General features: G+C 49.2%; 1 protein-coding gene across 1 annotated transcript in view; it reads right to left on the bottom strand.

The window, feature by feature from the left end:
* The window catches only part of PRPF6 (pre-mRNA processing factor 6), a 76712-nt gene that overhangs the window by 21423 nt on the left and 34058 nt on the right, over positions 1-21231 (bottom strand). Inside the window, exon 14 of the mRNA XM_063959202.1 lies at positions 1341-1479. Within this exon, the coding sequence (XP_063815272.1) occupies positions 1341-1479 (139 nt within the window). The remainder of the gene's footprint in view (positions 1-1340; positions 1480-21231) is intronic.

The raw sequence follows: 21231 nt of genomic DNA, 5'->3' as shown, positions 1-21231 counted from the left end.
CAGCTGCTTCCTACAGCAGTACACAGTCTCCCTGTGTCTGCGGTGTCTCTCTGGAAGAGTGGCCTGCGTCCTTTAGTGACGTGCGGCCGCTCTCTTTAGTAGAGGAGCATCTCGGCGGCGTGTAGCGGTGCCGGGCCATCAGAGCAGTGAGAGCGGCCGGCGTCTGAGTGACGTGCGGCCGCTCTGCTTAGTTGAGCGCCCGGAGAATGTCGGCGGCGTGTAACGGTGCCGCATCAGAGCAGTGAGAGCGGCCGGCGTCTGAGTGACGTGCGGCCGCTCTGCTTAGTTCAGCCCAGGAGAATGTCGGTGGCGTGTAGCGGTGCCGTGCCCTCAGAGCAGTGAGAACGGCCGGCGTCTGAGTGACGTGCGGCCGCTCTGCTTAGTACAGCGCACGGAGATTCTCGTACCGGGCCATCAGCGCAGTGAGAGCGGCCAACGTCTGAGTGACGTGCGGCCGCTCTGCGCATCGTTCAGCAAGACCTTCAGCGGCGTGCTCTTTCTACAGTATAACACTCACGTGCTCAGCGGCTATGGCATTTCTACAGTATAACACTCACACACAGCAGGGCGGCAGCGTGAGCTGACCGCCCTGACACTCATACCTTGTGCCGCCTTCTCTTCTCTCTGCAAGCTCCGTTTCAGCCTCATCTTGGCTGTGACGGAGCTTCTGTAAGCTCCTTGCAGCTGTAGATCCTTCCAGCTCTTTGTCTTATCCTGGCTGTGACGGAGCTTCTTTCTGTAAGCTCCGTTCAGTTTGCAGGAGACAGTGGCTGCCTGTGGCTGTGAGGGTGCTCTTTGTGAGGACCGACACGCCATGCGCTTGCCTATAGCGCCTGTGGCTGTGAGGGTGCTCTTTGTGAGGACCGACACGCCATCCGCTGCCTTGCAGCGGCACCATCCCGGACCCATGTTTTTCCATAAACTGAGACGGGAAGTGTAAAAATTAAAAATAAAAATCTGAAAAGTGGCCATTGCCACAAGCCGATGTTCATCTGTGAGCACCGAAAAAACACTGGCAAAGTACACTGAGGTACTTGGGGATATGGAGGGGGGGAGTCCTAAATTTGAATATTCAGTGCCTTTGTTCGGCTACGCCCGTCCATATCCCAAGAGTACTCCAGTGACCCCTAGTGGATGATAAAGAAATAAAGCAGCCAGTATTTACCCTGCACAGAAACAAAATAACCCAGCCAAATCTAACGCTCTCTGCACATGTTATATCTACCCCCCCTGCAGTGCACATGGGTTTGCCCAACTGCTAAAAAATTTCCTGCTGCGATCAACTTGGAATTACCCCCAATGTTTTTTAAAGAATGAATCTTGAGCTGTCAAACACTCACCTGGAAGGCCAAGGCGAGAATACTTCTAGCAGCCGGCACATCACCCGCCAGCCATTTGGACTTTGCACCCATCAACCATAAAACTTCAGCTTTAGGACAGTGGGCGACGGCTCTCTGCAGAAGGGTCTCCAGGGACTCCCTAAGGTGTTGGAAACATTCAAAACAAAATCATTTAGCATAAAGAAACTATGGTCCCGCACTATTAATCTACACACGATTTCATTATACAAGCTTTGACTGGATTAGCTGTGAGCACTATATAGCTTAAATGTAAGCTTTATATGTTCAATGGAACCAATTAGAGAGCAAGACAATTCTGATTAACCACTTCCTGGTTGTGCAGTGGCCCCCTTCATGACCAATCTAATTTTTTTAAGTGCATTAATTCCTTCAGATTTTTTTTTCTTTCTTTCCAAAGTCTATTACGTAGCAAGGAAAAGGAAAAAATAAGAATTTACTTACCGATAATTCTATTTCTCGTAGTCCGTAGTGGATGCTGGGAACTCCGTAAGGACCATGGGGATAGCGGCTCCGCAGGAGACTGGGCACAAAAGTAAAGCTTTAGGACTACCTGGTGTGCACTGGCTCCTCCCCCTATGACCCTCCTCCAAGCCTCAGTTAGGACACTGTGCCCGGACGAGCGTACACAATAAGGAAGGATTTTGAATCCCGGGGAAGACTCATACCAGCCACACCAATCACACCGTACAACTTGTGATCTGAACCCAGTTAACAGCATGATAACAGAGGAGCCTCTGGAAAGATGGCTCACAACAACAATAACTAGATTTAGTTAACAATAACTATGTACAAGTATTGCAGACAATCCGCACTTGGGATGGGCGCCCAGCATCCACTACGGACTACGAGAAATAGAATTATCGGTAAGTAAATTCTTATTTTCTCTGACGTCCTAGTGTATGCTGGGAACTCCGTAAGGACCATGGGGATTATACCAAAGCTCCCAAACGGGCGGGAGAGTGCAGATGACTCTGCAGCACCGAATGAGAGAACTCCAGGTCCTCCTCAGCCAGGGTATCATCAATTTTGTAGAATTTAGCAAACGTGTTTGCCCCTGACCAAGTAGCTGCTCGGCAAAGTTGTAAAGCCGAGACCCCTCGGGCAGCCGCCCAAGATGAGCCCACCTTCCTTGTGGAATGGGCCTTTACAGATTTTGGCTGTGGCAGGCCTGCCACAGAATGTGCAAGCTGAATTGTACTACAAATCCAACGAGCAATAGTCTGCTTAGAAGCAGGAGCACCCAGCTTGTTGGGTGCATACAGGATAAACAGGGAGTCAGATTTTCTGACTCCAGCCGTCCTGGAAACATATATTTTCAGGGCCCTGACAACGTCCAGCAACTTGGAGTCCTCCAAGTCCCTAGTAGGCGCAGGTACCACAATAGGCTGGTTCAGATGAAACGCTGAAACCACCTTAGGGAGAAATTGTGGACGAGTCCTCAATTCTGCCCTGTCCGTATGAAAAATCAGGTAAGGGCTTTTATAAGATAAAGCCGCCAATTCTGACACGCGCCTGGCCGAAGCCAGGGCCAACAGCATGACCACTTTCCATGTGAGATATTTCAAATCCACAGATTTAAGCGGTTCAAACCAATGTGATTTTAGGAACCCCAAAACTACATTGAGATCCCAAGGTGCCACTGGAGGCACAAAAGGAGGCTGTATATGCAGTACCCCTTTGACAAACGTCTGAACTTCAGGAACTGAAGCCAGTTCTTTCTGGAAGAAAATCGACAGGGCCGAAATCTGAACCTTAATGGATCCTAATTTTAGGCCCATAGACACTCCTGTTTGCAGGAAATGCAGGAATCGACCCAGTTGAAATTCCTCCGTTGGGGCCTTCCTGGCCTCGCACCACGCAACATATTTCCGCCAAATGCGGTGATAATGCTTTGCGGTCACATCCTTCCTGGCTTTGATCAGGGTAGGAATGACTTCTTCCGGAATGCCTTTTTCCTTCAGGATCCGGCGTTCAACCGCCATGCCGTCAAACGCAGCCGCAGTAAGTCTTGGAACAGACAGGGTCCTTGCTGGAGCAGGTCCCTTCTTAGAGGTAGAGGCCACGGGTCCTCTGTGAGCATCTCTTGAAGTTCCGGGTACCAAGTCCTTCTTGGCCAATCCGGAGCCACGAGTATAGTTCTTACTCCTCTCCGTCTTATAATTCTCAGTACCTTGGGTATGAGAGGCAGAGGAGGGAAACACATACACTGACTGGTACACCCATGGTGTTACCAGAGCGTCCACAGCTATTGCCTGAGGGTCCCTTGACCTGGCGCAATACCTGTCCAATTTTTTGTTGAGGCGGGACGCCATCATGTCCACCTTTGGTTTTTTCCAATGGTTTACAATCATGTGGAAGACTTCCGGGTGAAGTCCCCACTCTCCCGGGTGGAGGTCGTGTCTGCTGAGGAAGTCTGCTTCCCAGTTGTCCACTCCCGGAATGAACACTGCTGACAGTGCTATCACATGATTTTCCGCCCAGCGAAGAATCCTTGCAGCTTCTGCCATTGCCCTCCTGCTTCTTGTGCCGCCCTGTCTGTTCACGTGGGCGACTGCCGTGATGTTGTCCGACTGGATCAGCACCGGCTGACCTTGAAGCAGAGGTCTTGCTTGGCTTAGGGCATTGTAAATGGCCCTCAGCTCCAGGATATTTATGTGAAGTGATGTCTCCAGGCTTGACCACAAGCCCTGGAAATTTCTTCCCTGTGTGACTGCTCCCCAGCCTCGCAGGCTGGCATCCGTGGTCACCAGGACCCAGTCCTGAATGCCGAATCTGCGGCCCTCTAGAAGATGAGCACTCTGCAACCACCACAGGAGAGACACCCTTGTCTTTGGTGACAGGGTTATCCGCTGATGCATCTGAAGATGCGATCCGGACCATTTGTCCAGCAGGTCCCACTGGAAAGTTCTTGCGTGGAATCTGCCGAAAGGGACTGCTTCGTAGGAAGCCACCATTTTTCCCAGGACCCTTGTGCATTGATGCACTGACACTTGGCCTGGTTTTAGGAGGTTTCTGACTAGTTCGGATAACTCCCTGGCTTTCTCCTCCGGGAGAAACACCTTTTTCTGGACTGTGTCCAGGATCATCCCTAGGAATAGAAGACGTGTCGTCGGGATCAGCTGCGATTTTGGAATATTGAGAATCCAACCGTGCTGCCGCAACACTACTTGAGATAGTGCTACCCCGACTACCAATTTTTCCCTGGATCTTGCCCTTATCAGGAGATCGTCCAAGTACGGGATAACTAAAACTCCCTTCCTTCGAAGGAGTATCATCATTTCGGCCATTACCTTGGTAAAGACCCGGGGTGCCGTGGACAAACCAAACGGCAGCGTCTGAAACTGATAGTGACAGTTCTGTACCACAAACCTGAGGTATCCTTGGTGAGAAGGGTAAATTGGGACATGGAGGTAAGCCTCCTTGATGTCCAAAGACACCATATAATCCCCTTCTTCCAAGTTCGCAATCACCGCTCTGAGTGACTCCATCTTGAATTTGAACCTGTGTATGTAAGTGTTCAAGGATTTCAGATTTAAAATAGGTACCACAAACAGCGTGGAATAATACCCCTGTCCCTGTTGCAGGAGGGGTATCTTGATTATCACCTGCTGGGAATACAGCTTGTGAATGGCTTCCAATACCGCCTCCCTGTCGGAGGGAGACGTCGGTAAAGCAGACTTTAGGGGAGTGCCTGAGTCCGCTTGTAAAGCCCCAGCGTCATGCTGAGGACTTGGCAGAAAACGGGAGAGGGCTTCTGTTCCTGGGAACTGGCTGTTTGCTGCAGCCTTTTTCCTCTCCCTCTGCCACGGGGCAGAAATGAGGAGCCTTTTGCCCGCTTGCCCTTATGGGGCCGAAAGGACTGCACCTGATAATACGGCGTCTTCTTATGTTGAGAGGCTACCTGGGGTAAAAATGTGGATTTCCCAGCAGTTGCCGTGGCCACCAGGTCTGATAGACCTACCCCAAATAACGCCTCCCCTTTGTAAGGCAATACTTCCATATGCCTTTTGGAATCAGCATCACCTGACCACTGCCTCGTCCATAACCCTCTTCTGGCAGAAATGGACAGCGCACTTACTCTTGATGCCAGTCGGCAAATATCCCTCTGTGCATCACGCATATATAGAAATGCATCTTTCAAATGCTCTATAGTCAGTAATATACTGTCCCTATCTAGGGTATCAATATTGTCAGTCAGGGAATCCGACCAAGCCACCCCAGCACTGCACATCCAGGCTGAGGCGATTGTTGGTCGCAGTATAACACCCGTGTGAGTGTATATACATGTTAGGATATTCTCCTGCTTTCTGTCAGCAGGTTCCTTAAGGGCGGCCGCATCAGGAGACGGTAGTGCCACCTGTTTTGACAAACGTGTGAGCGCTTTATCCACCTTAGGGGGTGTTTCCCAACGTGCCCTATCCTCTGGCGGGAAGGGGTATGATGCTAATAACCTTTTAGGAATTATCAGTTTTTTATCGGGGGAAACCCACGCTTCATCACACACTTCATTTAATTCCTCAGATGCAGGAAAAACTACAGGCAGTTTTTTCTCACCAAACATAATACCCTTTTTAGTGGTACTTGTATTATCAGAAATATGTAAAACATTTTTCATAGCATCAATCATGTAACGTGTGGCCCTACTGGAAGTCACATTCGTCTCTTCATCGTCGACACTGGAGTCAGTATCCGTGTCGGCGTCTGTATCTGCCATCTGAGGTAACGGGCGTTTTAGAGCCCCTGATGGCTTTTGAGACGCCTAGACAGGCACGAGCTGAGTAGCCGGCTGTCTCATGTCATCAACCGTCTTTTGTAAAGAGCTGACACTGTCACGTAATTCCTTCCATAAGCTCAGCCACTCAGGTGTCGACTCCCTAGGGGGTGACATCCCCATTACAGGCAATTGCTCCGCCTCCACACCATTTTCCTCCTCATACATGTCGACACAATCGTACCGACACACAGCACACACACAAGGAATGCTCTGATAGAGGACAGGACCCCACTAGCCCTTTGGGGAGACAGAGGGAGAGTATGCCAGCACACACCAGAGCGCTATATATATACACAGGGATAACCTTATAGAAGTGTTTTTCCCCTTATAGCTGCTGTTTTATTTATACTGCGCCTAATTAGTGCCCCCCTCTCTTGTTTTACCCTTTTCTGTAGTGCAGGACTGCAGGGGAGAGTCAGGGAGACGTCCTTCCAGCGAAGCTGCGAGGGAAAATGGCGCCCGTGTGCTGAGGAGATAGGCTCCGCCCCCTTCTCGGCTGACTTTTCTCCCGCTTTTTGCTGTATTCTGGCAGGGGTTAAAATACATCCATATAGCCCTGGGGGTTATATGTGATGTATTTTCGCCAGCCAAGGTGTTTCTATTGCTGCTCAGGGCGCGCCCCCCCCAGCGCCCTGCACCCTCAGTGACCGGAGTGTGAAGTGTGCCTGAGGAGCAATGGCGCACAGCTGCAGTGCTGTGCGCTACCTTGGTGAAGACTGATGTCTTCTGCCGCCGATTTTCCGTACCTCTTCTTGCTTCTGGCTCTGTAAGGGGGCTGGCGGCGCGGCTCTGGGACCGGACTATGAGGCTGGGCCTGTGTTCGGTCCCTCTGGAGCTAATGGTGTCCAGTAGCCAAGAAGCCCAAGCTGGCTGCAAGCAGGCAGGTTCGCTTCTTCTCCCCTTAGTCCCTCGATGCAGTGAGCCTGTTGCCAGCAGGTCTCACTGAAAATAAAAAACCTAAAACTAAACTTTTACTAAGAAACTCAGGAGAGCCTCCTAGAATGCACCCTTCTCGGCCGGGCACAAAAATCTAACTGAGGCTTGGAGGAGGGTCATAGGGGGAGGAGCCAGTGCACACCAGGTAGTCCTAAAGCTTTACTTTTGTGCCCAGTCTCCTGCGGAGCCGCTATCCCCATGGTCCTTACGGAGTTCCCAGCATCCACTAGGACGTCAGAGAAATAAGATTTTACTCACCGGTAAATCTATTTCTTGTAGTCCGTAGAGGATGCTGGGTACTCCGTAAGGACCATGGGGAATAGACAGGCTCCGCAGGAGACTGGGCACTTCTTTAAAGAAAAGATTAGGTACTACATTTGGTGTGCACTGGCTCCTCCCTCTATGCCCCTCCTCCAGACCTCAGTTAGGGAAACTGTGCCCGGAAGAGCTGACATTACAAGGAAAGGATTTGGAATCCAGGGTAAGACTCATACCAGCCACACCAATCACACCGTACAACTCGTGATAATTATACCCAGTTAACAGTATGAACAACAACTGAGCCTCATTAAACTGATGGCTCAGAACAAAAAACCCTATAGTTAAGCAATAACTATATACAAGTATTGCAGAATTCCGCACTTGGGACGGGCTCCCAGCATCCACTACGGACTACGAGAAATAGATTTACCGGTGAGTAAAATCTTATTTTCTCTGACGTCCTAGTGGATGCTGGGTACTCCGTAAGGACCATGGGGATTATACCAAAGCTCCCAAACGGGCGGGAGAGTGCGGATGACTCTGCAGCACCGAATGAGCAAACTCAAGGTCCTCCTCAGCCAGGGTAACAAACTTGTAGAATTTTGCAAACGTGTTTGATCCCGACCAGGTAGCAGCTCGGCAAAGTTGTAAAGCAGAGACCCCTCGGGCAGCCGCCCAAGAAGAGCCCACCTTCCTCGTGGAATGGGCTTTGACTGATTTAGGATGCGGCAGTCCAGCAGCAGAATGTGCAAGTTGAATCGTGCTACAGATCCAGCGAGCAATAGTCTGCTTAGAAGCAGGAGCACCCAGCTTGTTGGGTGCATGCAGGATAAACAGCGAGTCAGGACTCTAGCCGTCCTGGAAACATAGATTTTCAGGGCCCGGACTACATCCAGCAACTTGGAAGCCTCCAAGTCCCGAGTAGCCGCAGGCACCACAATAGGTTGGTTCAAATGAAACGCTGATACCACCTTAGGGAGAAATTGGGGGCGAGTCCTCAATTCTGCCCTGTCCATATGGAAGATCAGATAGGGGCTTTTACATGACAAAGCCGCCAATTCTGACACACGCCTGGCCGAAGCCAAGGCCAAAAGCATGACCACTTTCCACGTGAGATATCTCAACTCCACGGTCTGAAGTGGCTCAAACCAATGTGATTTTAGGAAATCCAGCACAACGTTGAGATCCCAAGGTGCCACTGGAGGCACAAAAGGGGGCTGAATATGCAGCACTCCCTTAACAAACGTCTGAACTTCAGGCAGTGAAGCCAGTTCTTTTTGAAAGAAAATAGACAGGGCCGAAATATGGACTTTAATGGATCCCAATTTTAGGCCCATAGTCACTTCTGACTGTAGGAAGTGCAGAAATAGACCCAGCTGAAATTCTTCTGTTGGGGCCTTCATAGCCTCACACCAAGCAACATATTTTCGCCATATGCGGTGATAATGTTTTGCTGTCACATCCTTCCTAGCTTTTATCAGCGTAGGAATGACTTCAACCGGAATGCCCTTTTCCATCAGGATCCGGCGTTCAACCGCCATGCCGTCAAACGCAGCCGCGGTAAGTCTTGGAACAGACAGGGCCCCTGCTGTAGCAGGTCCTGTCTGAGAGGCAGAGGCCAAGGGTCCTCTGAGATCATTTCTTGTAGTTCCGGGTACCAAGTCCTTCTTGGCCAATCCGGAACGATGAGTATAGTTCTTACTCCTCTCTTTCTTATTATCCTCAGTACCTTTAGTATGAGAGGAAGAGGAGGGAACACATAAACCGACTGGTACACCCACGGTGTCACTAGAGCGTCCACAGCTATCGCCTGAGGGTCCCTTGACCTGGCGCAATATCTTTTTAGCTTTTTGTTGAGGCGGGACGCCATCATGTCCACCTGTGGCCTTTCCCAACGATTTACAATCAGCTGGAAGACTTCTGGATGAAGTCCCCACTCTCCCGGGTGGAGGTCGTGCCTGTTGAGGAAGTCTGCTTCCCAGTTGTCCGCTCCCGGAATGAACACTGCTGACAGTGCTATCACGTGATTTTCCGCCCATCAGAGAATCCTTGTGGCTTCTGCCATTGCCATCCTGCTTCTTGTGCCGCCCTGTCGTTTTACATGGGCGACCGCCGTGATGTTGTCTGACTGAATCAGCACCGGCTGGTTTTGAAGCAGGGGTTTTGCCTGACTTAGGGCATTGTAAATGGCCCTTAGTTCCAGAATATTTATGTGTAGGGAAGCCTCCTGACTCGACCATTGTCCTTGGAAGTTTCTTCCCTGAGTGACTGCCCCCCAACCTCGGAGGCTTGCATCCGTGATCACCACACCCAGTCCTGTATGCCGAATCTGCGGCCCTCGAGATGATGAGCACTCTGCAGCCACCACAGCAGAGACACCCTGGCCCTCGGGGACAGGGTGATCAGCCGATGCATCTGAAGATGCGATCCGGACCACTTGTCTAACAGATCCCACTGAAAGATCCTTGCATGGAACCTGCAGAATGGAATTGCCTCGTAAGAAGCTACCATCCTTCCCAGGACTCACGTGCAGTGATGCACCGACACCTGTTTTGGTTTCAGGAGGTCTCTGACCAGAGATGACAACTCCTTGGCCTTCTCCTCCGGGAGAAACACCTTCTTCTGTTCTGTGTCCAGAATCATACCCAGGAACAGCAGACGCGTCGTAGGAACCAGCTGCGACTTTGGGATATTCAGAATCCAGCCGTGCTGTTGTAGCACTTCTTGAGATAGTGCTACTCCGACCAACAACTGCTCCCTGGACCTCGCCTTTATAAGGAGATCGTCCAAGTACGGGATAATTATAACTCCCTTCTTTCGAAGGAGTATCATCATTTCGGCCATTACTTTGGTAAATACCCTCGGTGCCATGGACAGACCAAACGGCAACGTCTGGAATTGGTAATGGCAGTCCTGTACCACAAAATGGAGGTACACCTGGTGAGGTGGGTAAATGGGGACATGTAGGTAAGCATCCTTGATGTCCAGTGATACCATGTAATCCCCCTCTTCCAGGCTTGCAATAACCGCCCTGAGCGATTCCATTTGAACTTGAACTTCCTTATATAAGTGTTCAAGGATTTCAAATTTAGAATGGGTCTCACCGAACCGTCTGGTTTCGGTACCACAAACATTGTGGAATAGTAACCCTGTCCCTGTTGAAGGAGGGGAACTTTGATTATCACCTGCTGGAGGTACAGCTTGTGAATTGCCGCCAGTACTACCTCCCTGTCCTGGGGAGTAGCTGGCAAGGCTGATTTGAGGTAACGTCGAGGGGGAGACGTCTCGAACTCCAGCTTGTATCCCTGAGATACCACTTGTAGAACCCAGAGATCCACCTGTGAGCGAACCCACTGGTCGCTGAAGTTCCGGAGACGGGCCCCCACCGCACCTGGCTCCACATGTGGAGCCCCAGCGTCATGCGATGGACTTAGTGGAAGCAGGGGAGGATTTTTGTTCCTGGGAATTGGCTGTATGGTGCAGCTTTTTCCCTCTACCCCTGCCTCTGGGCAGAAAGGACGCGCCTCTAACCCGCTTGCCTTTCTGAGGCCGAAAGGACTGTACTTGATAATACGGTGCTTTCTTAGGCTGTGAGGGAACCTGAGGTAAAAAAGTCGACTTCCCAGCTGTTGCTGTGGAAACGAGGTCCGAAAGACCGTCCCCAAACAATTCCTCAGCCTTATAAGGCAAAATTTCCATGTGCCTTTTAGAGTCAGCATCACCTGTCCACTGCCGAGTCCATAATACTCTCCGGGCAGAAATGGACATTGCATTAATTCTAGATGCCAGCCGGCAAATGTCCCTCTGTGCATCTCTCATATATAAGACTACGTCTTTAATATGCTCTATGGTTAGCAATATAGTGTCCCTGTCAAGGGAATCAATGTTATCAGACAGGGAATCAGACCACGCTGCTGCAGCACTACACATCCATGCTGAAGCAATAGCAGGTCTCAGTATAGTACCTGAGTGTGTATACACAGACTTCAGGATAGCCTCCTGCTTTCTATCTGCAGGCTCCTTTAAGGCGGCCGTATCCTGAGAAGGCAGTGCCACTTTTTTTGATAAGCGTGTGAGCGCCTTGTCCACCTTAGGGGATGTCTCCCAGCGTAACCTATCCGTTGGCGGGAAAGGGTACGCCATTAGTAACCGCTTAGAAATTACTAGTTTCATATCTGGGGAACCCCACGCTTCTTCACACAATTCATTTAACTCATCAGATGGGGGAAAAGTCACTGACTGCTTTTTCTCCCCAAACATAATACCCTTTTTTGTGGTAACCGGGTTAATGTCAGAAATGTGCAACACATTTTTCATTGCCGTAATCATGCATCGGATGGCCCTAGTGGATTGTACATTTGTCTCATCCTCGTCGACACTGGAGTCAGACTCCGTGTCGACATCTGTGTCTGCCATCTGAGGTAGCGGGCTTTTTTGAGACCCTGACGGCTTCTGAGATGCCTGGGCAGGCGCGGGCTGAGATGCCGGCTGTCCCAAAGCTGCGTCATCGAACCTTTTATGCAAGGAGTTGACACTGTCGGTTAATACCTTCCACATATCCATCCACTCAGGTGTCGGCCCCGCAGGGGGCGACATCACACTTATCGGCACCTGCTCCGCCTCCACGTAAGCGTCCTCATCAAACATGTCGACACAGCCGTACAGACACACCGCACACACACACAGGGAATGCTCTGACTGAGGACAGGACCCCACAAAGTCCTTTGGGGAGACAGAGAGTATGCCAGCACACACCAGAGCGCTATATAACAGAGGGATATACACTATACACAAAGTGAATTTTCCCCCTATAGCTGCTTATAATCACAAATTGCGTCTAAATTTATGTGCCCCCCCTCTCTTTTTTACCCTTTCTGTAATGTATACTGCAGGGGAGAGCCTGGGGAGCGTCCTTCCAGCGGAGCTGTGAAGAGAAAATGGCACTGGCTGTGCTGAGGAAGATAGCCCCGCCCCTTCAGCGGCTTCTCCCGCTCTTTATAACGTTAATGACGGGGGTTTCTGCACATATACAGTGTTATACACTGTATTATGTGCTTTTTTGTGCCAAAAGGTATACTAATTGCAGCCCAGGGCGCCCCCCCCCAGCACCCACCAGTGACCGGAGCGTGTGGTGTGCTGTGGGAGCAATGGCGCACCGCTGCAGTGCTGTGCGCTACCTTATTGAAGACCGGAGTCTTCAGCCGCCGATTTTCTCTGGTTTCTTCCGTCTTCTGGCTCTGCAAGGGGGACGGCGGCGCGGCTCTGGGAACGGACGATCGAGGTCGGGCCCTATGTTCGATCCCTCTGGAGCTAATGGTGTCCAGTAGCCTAGAAGCACAAGCTAGCTGCAAGCAGGTAGGTTTGCTTCTCTCCCCTAAGTCCCACGTAGCAGTGAGTCTGTTGCCAGCAGATCTCACTAAAAATAAAAAACCTAACAAATACTTTTCTTTATAGTGAACTCAGGAGAGCCCACTAAGTGCATCCAGCTCAGGCCGGGCACAGATTCTAACTGAGGTCTGGAGGAGGGGCATAGAGGGAGGAGCCAGTGCACACCAGATGTAGTACCTAATCTTTTCTTTAAAGAAGTGCCCAGTCTCCTGCGGAGCCCGTCTATTCCCCATGGTCCTTACGGAGTACCCAGCATCCACTAGGACGTCAGAGAAACACATTGTTTTACTTTACTATTATTGGGTTCATTGTGGAACACGGGAGACCTTAGGGTAGAGAGTCTGAGCCAGTAGTGAGGGGACTTCAATTTTTTACAAACTGAAATTCCTCTCCCTCTATACTCCTCTCTGCCAACAAGCCAGTTATGTACTGGCCAAGCCCCACAAGGCAAAGGAGAAGAAACAACAAAAAGGTGATTTTTGTTACTTACCGTAAAATCTCTTTCTCTGATTCCATCTGGGCCATTACTTGTGGGTTAGAGGTGTGTGGTTGTGGAGTTTGGCACAGAACTATTAAAACCTGACTCCTCCCCCCTCTAACCCCTCCCATCTCCTTCCTGCCTAGCCAGTACCTCAGTTAACGTTTAGCCAAGCCAAAGGAGATAGATCAAAGAAAATTAACTGGTTAAACCAGACAAACATCTGGGAGGGATCGCAGCGTCCCCCAGATGGAATCAGAGAAAGAGATTTTACGGTAAGTAACAAAAATCACCTTTTCTCTTTCATCCATCTGGGGGACGCTGCGCCATTACTTGTGGGATTTCCCAAAGCAAGCTAATAAGAGGAGGGAGACGGGGACGGCATAGCCGTCTTTAATATACGACGCCCAACAGCGGCAGTCTCCAAACCAAAAGTATGAAAACGGTGAAAGTATGTGTGAAAGTATGAATTGACGACCAGGTTGCCGCCCTGCACAGTTGCTCAACAGATGCACCACCGCGAACAGCCCCAAGAGGCTCCAACAGCTCTAGTAGAATGAGCCCTAATTGAGTCAGGAACCGAAACATTAGCAGACACGTAAGCCTGTCTTACGGCCGAAGTTATCCAACGGGCCACAGTATTTTTGGAGGCCGGCCAACCTCGTTTCGGAGCATCAATCAAAACCAGCAAGTTATCCGTACGCCGGAATGACTCGGTGCGAGACAAATAGACACGTAAAGCTCGAACCACATCCAGGAGAGCTAAATGAGAGTCCTCCCCAGGAGAAGATGTCGGAGTAAAGGCCGGAAGGACAATGTCCTGATTTAAATGGAATTTTGAAACAACCTTTGGAAGGAAAGAAGGCTTAGTCCGTAGAACCACCCGGTTCTCATGAAACACTAACAAGGGGGGTCTGCAAGAAAGAGCCGCCAACTCAGATACTCGTCTAGCTGAGGCAATAGCCAACAGAAAAACAACTTTCTGTGTCAGATAACGGAGTTCAACCGATTCTAAGGGTTCAAATGGAGAGGTCTGAAGAGTCGTAAGGACCAAGTTTAAATCCCAGGGAGGAACCGGAGGGACAAAAGGTGGTTGAATCCGAAGTACTCCCTGCAGGAATGTTTGAACCTCTGGAATATTTGCTAGTTTCTTCTGAAAAAGAACCGATAAAGCTGAAACCTGACCTTTTAGTGAAGAAAGCTTTAGGCCCTTGTCGAGACCCTCCTGAAGGAAAGAGAGTAGGCGAGGTAGCCTAAACAAATGCGGAGTTAGTCTCCGTTTTTCGCACCCTGCAATGTAAATACGCCATATCCTATGGTAAATGCCAGAGGTCAGCGGTTTCCGTGCTCGAATCATCATCTGAACAACCGATCGAGAAAGACCTTTTGCCTTCAAAATCTTGGATTCAAGAGCCAAGCCGTCAAAGCCATCCTATGTAAATCTGGGTGGCGACAAGGTCCTTGAATAAGAAGATCTGGTCGCAGAGGTAGGCGAAAGGAGTCTGACGACCATACTTGCGCAGTAGAGTGTACCACTGTCGACGCGGCCAATCTGGAGCCACTAGAATCACTGCGAGACCCTGTCACCGAATGCGTTGAAGTAGACGCGGGATCAGTGGAATTGGCGGAAACACATATCCCAGTTGAAACTGCCATGGAGCAGTTAGAGCATCGATCAGGAATGCCTGTGGATCCTGAGTCCTTGCGCCGTAGTGAGGAAGTTCTGCGTTGAGGCGGGACGCCATCAGGTCTATGTCTGGCATTCCCCATCGGTCCACTAGAGAGAGGAACACCTCCTGATGAAGTTCCCATTCTCCCAGATGAATCGTGTGATGACTCAAAAAGTCTGCTTCCCTCCTGGAATGTGGATCGCGGAGATCACCGGAACCCAACGTTCCGCCCACGCGAGGATCTGAGCGACTTCTCTCATTGCGGACCAGCTGCGAGTTCCTCCCTGTTTGTTGATGTAAGCCACTGCGGTGGCATTGTCGGACTGCACACGAACTGGTTGACCCTGTACCATGGTTTGAATGTGAAGGAGTGCATACCGAATCGCCCTTAGTTCCAGAATGTTGATTTGCAATTTTGACTCCTGATTGCTCCAGCGTCCCTGGAAGTGAGGAGTCTGGAACACTGCCCCCCAACCACTGAGGTTTGCATCCATGGTGACCATGATCCAAGACCAGATAGTGAAAGGTGTACCCTTTTTCAAATTCCGACTGTGAAGCCACCATTGAAGAGACTGACGAGTCTTTACCGACAAGCGGATCAACTGTAATTCGAGACGCGGTTCCGTCCGAGTCCAACAGTTGAGAATCTGAGTCTGGAGAGGTCGGGCATGAAATCTGGCATATGGAACTGCCTCGAAAGAGGATACCATCTTGCCCAACACCTGCATACATCTGAGGACCGACACTACTGGTAAGTGTAACAGGGTTCGGATTCTGGACTGTAGTCCCTGAATCTTGTCCGCCGGAAGAAACACCTTCTGGCTGTTGGTGTCGAATAGAAGTCCTAGAAAAATCATTGTCTGAGAAGGAAGTAGAGATGACTTTGGAAAGTTGATTATCCACCCGAACGATTGTAGCGTCTCCATCGTGAGATGCAGGTTCTGAGTGAGAATCTCCGCTGATGGTGCCTTGACCAACAGGTCGTCCAAATATGGAGTGATGTTGACCCCTTGACAACGGAGAACTGCGACTACATGACCTATGACCTTTGTAAAAAACCCAGGGAGCCGTAGAGAGACCAAAGGGAAGAGCCTGAAACTGAAAGTGCTCCGGGCCCACTGCAAATCTCAGTAGAGATTGATGTCCTACCCAAATCGGGACATGTAAGTAAGCGTCTTTTATGTTCTTGAATTTTTGGGTTGAGGGATACGGGTTGAGAGCCTTCAGATTCAGAATGGTTCGAAACGAACCATCCGGCTTGTCTACGAGAAAAAGACCTGAGTAAAAACCCCGACCCCTCTGATGAGAGGGAACCGGAATGATTACTCCATTTTGTAAGAGGGTTGTTATTGCCTGAAGGAGAGCTTGACGTCTGGAGGGATCGTCTGGGAGAGGTGTTATAAATAGTCGGGTTGGGACTGTTTCTTCGAAATCCAACATATATCCTCTGGATATGACTCCCATTATCCACCGATCCGGTTTCGATAGGAGCCACACATCCTTGAACTGAAGTAACCGGGCCCCAACCTTCTTTGATCCCTCCAGGAGACCTGAGGCGTCATGGCTCAGGTTTGTCGGCAGGCTTACTGGCCGGCCTGCGAATAGCCTGGGATCCTCTTCCTCTGAAAGACCCCCGTCTTGGAAATCTGTAGGAAGCACGAAAGGATTGGAAACTACCTCTGCCCTGTGTACGAAAGGACCGAAACCTTGTAGGTTTTGGTTTGTGAGGTGTAGATGGAAGGAAAGGGCTCTTTCCTCCAGTAGTGTCTGAAATAATCTTCTTTAACTCTGATCCAAAAAGAAACTCACCTTCAAAAGGCACTGCCGTCAAGGTTTGCTTTGAGTCAGAATCAGCATTCCAAACTCTAAGCCACAAGGAGCGTCTTGCGGATACTGTCAAGGCTGAAACCCGAGACTGTAGCGCAACTGAATCCAACCAGGCCTCACCCACATAAGTGAGGGCCTCCGAAATCTGCTCTGCTAATTGGATGGCTTCTGACGGATCGTCCGACTGCATTCCCGATACCACCTGTGCAAGCCATTCATCCACGGCCTTAAGTACCCAGGCACTCGCCAGTACTGGACGGAGGGAAACACCTGATAAAGAAAACATAGATTTTAGTAATGCTTCTATCTTCCTATCGGTAGTGTCTTTTAAGGTCACAGACTGTACCGACGGAATCACCGTAGCTTTTGCCAGATGTGAAATAGGAGCGTCTACCTTTGGGTCCGTCTCCCAAAATTTTGTATCTTCCTCCGTAAAGGGATATAGAAACTTTAACTTTTTAGGCGCCTGAAAACGAGAATCCGGCTTAAGCCAGGGTTCTTTTAAAATATCTGCAAAGTGAGAATAAGAAGGGAAGGCAGTAACCTGTCTCTTCTGTCGTTTGAAGAAGGGGGAAGGAGTCTCCTCCACCGCCGCGTCCTGAATATTAAGAGTCTGACGAATGGCTTCTATTAGCAATCTAACTTCCCAAGCCGAAACTTCATCCCATTCAGGATCTACCTCCCCCTCCTCCAAAGGAGATGACAGAGTGTCCGCCTCCTTACCTGGAAACGCTATAGCTGGTAACGGCTGCGATCGCTTAGTAGCAGTCGAACTGCTGGCCGCATTTACAAACTTATTTAAAGGACTGAGTTAAATCAGTGATACTCCTGCCCATATTCTGGGCCCTCAAGGGCTCCACCTGAGTCCGAGCAGATTCAGTCTCTCTAGACTGACGCAAATCTGAAATTGCACCAGAACATGCTGTACATAGGGTACCCGCGTCAGTACTACATTTTGCTAGCTTTGAGCCACACTGAGAGCAGGAAAATTAAACCACTGAGGCCGTTTTTCCCTTTGAAGGTTTGTCCGGTTTACTAGTCATTTTCTCTATTCTGAATGTACTAAAGAAAGTAGCATACAATTGTGACTAGTGACCTTTCAATAAGAAATTTATAGCTTGAAGAGATCTCTGGGACTGTAACCCAGTATGCTGGCTCTCTTTGCCAAGTAATAAACAGCCTTAGCTCATTAGCTTGATTGTAATCTCCCCCTATGAATAGCCCCTCTATACTTGCGGTTTTGTAAATAAAGTCTCCCCCTGAGAGGCTCTCCTGTACTGCACAGCGTCCCCTCCGGAAGATGGCGTCAGGCAAAGTGACGCGCGCGCGGGCAGAGCAGGGCGGGAAGCCGTCCCTGCACTCTCTGTTACTACGCGATCAACCGGAAGTTCGGGCTGCCGCGCGTTGCTAAGTATAGCGACTTACGCGGCGGCTTCTCCGGGATCCCCGTCCGTCCCCACAGCCCCTCAGACACTACTGCGGGTGTAGGGATACAGGTCTCCGGCATAGCTCCCGCTGGCGGGCTTGCGCCGGGGGAGAGGGGGTCGGGGGGGGGTGAAATATTAATAATCAAATAAATAAATATTAAATAAAATAATAATAATAATAATAAAATAATAATAAAAGCAGTTAGGGACAGCCCAATACTGTCAGTGACAGATTGTGGCTGTCCAGTACCTTTTTGATCTGTCGTTTTAGTGAATAAAAAGGCCCCAGTGACCAAGGTATGGTGGCCCTTTCTGACAGCATCCTTGTTCCATTTATACCTGTCACCTGTAGACAGGGACTAGGTATAGAAAAATAAGAAAGGAAAAAGAAAAAAAAAAAAAATCTAAGGAGAAAGAAAAACTGTGTCTGTACTCCACAGGCACAAAACTAAAAACTGAGGTACTGGCTAGGCAGGAAGGAGATGGGAGGGGTTAGAGGGGGGAGGAGTCAGGTTTTAATAGTTCTGTGCCAAACTCCACAACCACACACCTCTAACCCACAAGTAATGGCGCAGCGTCCCCCAGATGGATGAAAGAGAAATGGATGGATGACACATCCTCCTAGAACAACAAACATGAACGGACAACAAAGAGTAAAAGGGCTCACTTGGACCAAGTGTACTCAAGAATAGAATTTAAAGCATGTAAAAAAATTCAGTCATTTGTGGGCACTGGAGAACTTGGGGACATCACAAAGCTGAACTCAGTGGAATCATCTGCACCAGTCTGTATTTTTCAAATACTGGATTATATACAGTAAATTATACTGTATGTGGGGAGTGCTACTATCGCACCCTCTGTATTAAGAAATGTTCGCAAGGAGGAGTATTATAAGGTGTACACTATGGGTCAGTTGCTCCAGAACAATCAGCATGACAAAAGTGACTTTTCTTTTTACCTTCTAGAGAACCTGCAGAAGCATTTGTACCAGATGGAACAGGTAAAAGAAGAATGACATGGCATCTACTCTTGCAGGAGTATGCTTATACTCCCCCTGACTTGTCTGTTTGCAGTTTACAAAGAGACCTCTACGGCTTCTTTACTATGACTCACCCAATCTTCACTCCGGATGCAATAAATATGTTTAAAAATAAAAATAGCACACAATCTGGTGCAGACCCTCTAATAATTTAATAACACTAATTATAGTGAAGGGTACTGTAAGCAGTAGTCCCTTATCAGACGTCCGAAAGTTTCAGGCATGTAACTTCAACAGTGTGGATCCCCGGGTAGACTGCAGTGCCGAGATGCAGTGTTCCCAGATCAACTGGGAGAATGAAGTTCACGCTCGATCATTCCATATCTACGTCTAAGGAATATGGCATCGAGGAGTTTAAGGTTTTATACCATTTGACTTTGCACCAGACTTTATGGGGGGGAATTCAATTGTTTAATCACGCCCGATCTACCATCTAAAGTGACGATCAAAGGGCGATATTCAATTGTCCCCCATTATCGCGCCAATTTCAGTTGGGTTTAGCCACACAAAACCTGACTAAACGAATGGGCGTGACATGAAAAGTCCCATTTTGGAGCCCACATGGGTCACTTTTCACACATTTCAGCCACAGGGGTAGGGAGCTGAAATGAAGGTCTCACACCCGACAGCAGCAACATTTGAATAGCTCCGAACGGGTGCAGGACTCGCAATAACACTTGAATTGCACCCTATGGGTGGCACTTCTGAATTTAAATGGTTTACTATTGTATTTAGGGGATTTGGTTATCCTTTGTACCATTTGGGCTGCTGACCCTAAGAGAGCCTTAGAGGTTTTTCCAAGATTTTTGTAGATTTAAATACAACCCAAGCCCTTCTGGGACTAAAATGACTACTACTAAGGACATTAGTAAATGAAGAGCTTGGCAGTTAGCAGTTGTCCAAGGAATGTCCTCTGAAAATAGACTACCCAGGTTTTGAGTTCTGATTTTATTTCTTTAACTGTAGCTTTAAATTCTGCCTTTATGTTGCTTTCAAGGAAGACTAAAAGAGATGAATGTAGCGCAATGGGAACATGAGTGCTACTGGATGTCATCACCTGGAGTTGGACCCTCCTGCTAAACCAACAAGGAGGTGTGGGGGGGAATCATGCCGATGGACGGGAGGCCAGGAGGACTGAATGAGGGTGACTAGAGCCTGATGATGATGCACTAGCTGCTACCACAAAGAAAATGTACACGAAGAGCAGATTTAAGGGGTTTTGGATTCTTTTGGGCCATCATCATCGCTTCACAAAAATATGCTTGGAAATATGGAGAATTTCACAGATTGTTACTTATGTGGTCAGAAGGAATTACCATGGCACTGGAAGATATGTAAGCAGCACAGAAAGAACCAGGTTTGAGACTTTGGGGTCTATTTACTAAGCCTTGGATGGAGATAAAGTCGCTGTAGATAAAGGACCAGCCAATTGGCTCTTAACTGTCAGTTTTCAAACACAGCCTGTGACACAGCAGTTAGGAGCCGATTGGCTGGTACTTTATCTCCAGCGACTTTATCTCCATCCAAGGCTTAGTAAATAGAACCTTTTATGAGCACATATTGCAGGACAGATTACATTATTGTATGCAGTACACAATACCACCACAATGAGGGCAGTGTTGAATCACAGGGGCATAGAATCAGCTCCAACTTATATAAAAAGGTGCTGGCACTCAAACATGTAGGGAAACTAGTAGATTTCCCCACCACCCCTCAGGAAAGGAACTTAACTAGCTGAAAAGGCACAGCTGGGATCCCCTGCCAGGAATGAAGATGTGTGGTGTGCAATGAGTAACGGCAGTATGGAGAGCACCCAATACATCTAACTTCAGGCTGCTAGGTATGAAGCACGAAGGAACCCAGTGGAGATGCTGCTGAAGGGCATTGAATGACTGAGCAGGTGCAGGAGCCCAGCTTTCAAACTCCCAGGAGTGAAAATAAAGTAGAGCCCGGCTGTGATGGGGCACTCCAATAGGAAGCTGGGAGGAGATCAGCCCCAGCCGCTTCACTGTATAGGGCCACCAAAGCCTTCACAGCCACACTAACTTCCACCGCAGCTACGAAGATACA

Source organism: Pseudophryne corroboree, chromosome 3, assembly GCF_028390025.1.
Source record: "Pseudophryne corroboree isolate aPseCor3 chromosome 3, aPseCor3.hap2, whole genome shotgun sequence".
Classification (NCBI taxonomy): domain Eukaryota; kingdom Metazoa; phylum Chordata; class Amphibia; order Anura; family Myobatrachidae; genus Pseudophryne; species Pseudophryne corroboree.
The sequence above is the reverse complement of the archived record's forward strand: the minus strand, read 5'-3'. Positions and strand labels throughout refer to the sequence as shown.